Genomic DNA, 2,247 nt, shown 5'->3' on the forward strand with positions numbered 1-2,247 from the left:
ATCTTTGTGGGGTGATTCGCGATGGTTCGACCATTGGTGCTTTTCCTTTGACATCATTACCTCGGATTCTCGCTAATTGCTTAATACCAACCGCACCACCAACTTTTCTATGGACATTACTAGCTTCTTTGGTTGTTGAACCTTGTTGGGATGGAACAACCGAGTCTTTAATTTTGACTCCACTATCAACTTTTCTTTTTGAACTTGATGCAACAACCACATTCTTCTTGCGGCGTTTTCCCTTCATTTCACTAGCTCCGCTTGGTCCACCTTTTTCCATTTCCTTTCTTTTAATTTTGTACAATTCGTTCAACTTCTCATAAGCACAAGGATCTCTTCGCATTAAAGGAGTCAATTGTGGAACTTCTTGAACCTTTCTCTTAGCTTCTTCCCTTTCTTGTTTCTTTGTTGTTTTTTTCGAAGGCCTACCCTTACCCTGCCCCTTCTGAGGTTCTAAAATATCTTGTCTAGTCTCTGGACGGTTGAATCTCCGCAATTCATACAACCAAAGTTGTCTTTGCGCCGGTAGTAAAGAAGCATACTTATCAAAAAGTTCCTTGTGTACCTCCGTGTCGCAAAACACTTCCCCAAGACCTTGATTTGGTGATGGATCTTTAAATGTTAGTTGTTGCCAAAATGGATCTATATCTTCAATCGGAATCATCCTTGTGGGATAATTTGCTATTGCATGCCTACATGGGAGCCCCAAAGCCGACTTAATTGGACAATTACATGTCATTCCCGGTGGAAAGTTGTGTTCCTCCCAAGCCTCCACTTCCGTTATCATTTTTAGGATTGCCCATTGAGAAACATATAAACTTATTCCACTGAGCCAAGGGCTATCCCGGTAGTCGGTAACGAGTCTAGATCGGCTCTTTTCAAAATCCCCTTTAATTCTATCGAGATCACGCTTGAAATACTCAACCATAGCTTCAAAAACAACAACGAATCCACCATCACAACCATTTAACTTAGTCTTGAACCGATAGTGAGCCGACTCCACCGTGCTTGTGGCTTGATTGTCATAATGTCTATAACGTTTACCCATGCACTAACAAACTTTTATTTGTGGGGATCCAATAACTCGTTCTTCAAATATGTTATAATATCCGGGAAGGTAGACCATTTTTCCATTAAAAAACGCTCCCTTTGCAAATATAATGGTTCAGTAAGCGACTATATTAGTTGTTCCCAATCATCTTGAAATTCAGACCATATTAGTTGTTCCCAACCTCAAACAAAAACAATAATTGTTGCATAAGCACTCTCTCTTCCCATGATTCTTTTCTAAATTTTTCTCTTTCGTTATAGATAGTTTCCAATGAGGATGAGTTTTGAGGATTTAACACCTTGACGCGACTAAGAATATCAATGGGTCTTGTGCGTCTTTTACTCAACACGCGTACTAAATCCTTTTCTAAAGGGTTGAGCCTTGCCGAATAAGGATGGTTGATCAAATTTTCCGTAATAAGATGATTATGATAACCCGAGACGACTTTTTCCATATACCACATTTTCTTGTCGTCGTTAAATTTAAACTTAATCTTAAAACAGCATCCGGTCTTCTTCGTATTATATACTCCCTTCTTCCTTGCGGTTTTTGGTTTATACTCACTACCCTTTTTCCAATGGCTCTCATACTTTCCACTACACTCGCAAACCATTTGAAAGCTCTTGTCTGTAACTTGTTTATTCTGGACTATGATGCACATCTTTTGCAACCCTTGTGATCGAGCCCACAACTTTGCATCTTTCTTATCTTTCCACTCATAGTTGTTTACATAGTGAGCATTTGTGTCCTCGGAAACTTGCACAGGTGGGGGTTGATCTTCCATAACCACCTCTTGCTCTCCAATAACCACCTATTGATCTTCCATAACCACTTCTTGATCTTCCACCGGAATGTACGGTACAATCTATAATAAAATGACATATGTCACATAATTATTCACAAAAAATATTTAAACACATAGAAACGGCTGGGTTCAAGAGTGATATTCCAGCCATCAAAGCGTATACGGCTGGGTCGACAAGTGATATTCCAGCCGTCAAAGCGTACACGGCTGGGTCGACAAGTGATATTCCACCAGTTATTAAAGATATTGCTGGGTCGAAAAGTATTATTCCTAACCGTAAAACATTTAAGACCAGGAATTCCAAGACGTATATTTTTCCTGTAACTGGAGGAGTCAGCTTACGACCTAAAAAACGAGCCGTAAAACTAGTTACGGCTGGGTAACCCAACCG

General features: G+C 39.9%; 1 protein-coding gene across 1 annotated transcript; it reads right to left on the reverse strand.

Annotated features, from left to right (window-relative positions):
• Positions 1 to 1,217: 1,217 nt before the first annotated feature.
• Positions 1,218 to 1,835, reverse strand: LOC113273340. Its single transcript, XM_026523091.1, has one exon. It carries the CDS (start codon positions 1,833 to 1,835, stop codon positions 1,218 to 1,220), a length of 618 nt encoding a protein of 205 aa, XP_026378876.1.
• Between the last annotated feature and the right edge of the window lie 412 nt (positions 1,836 to 2,247).

This window comes from Papaver somniferum, chromosome 1 (genome assembly GCF_003573695.1).
Source record: "Papaver somniferum cultivar HN1 chromosome 1, ASM357369v1, whole genome shotgun sequence".
Lineage (NCBI taxonomy): Eukaryota > Viridiplantae > Streptophyta > Magnoliopsida > Ranunculales > Papaveraceae > Papaver > Papaver somniferum.

What these genes read in the sequence shown, in the direction of transcription:
- LOC113273340 (XM_026523091.1), bottom strand. Translation starts at nt 1,835, where the DNA reads ATGGAAGATCAACCCCCACCTGTGCAAGTTTCCGAGGACACAAATGCT.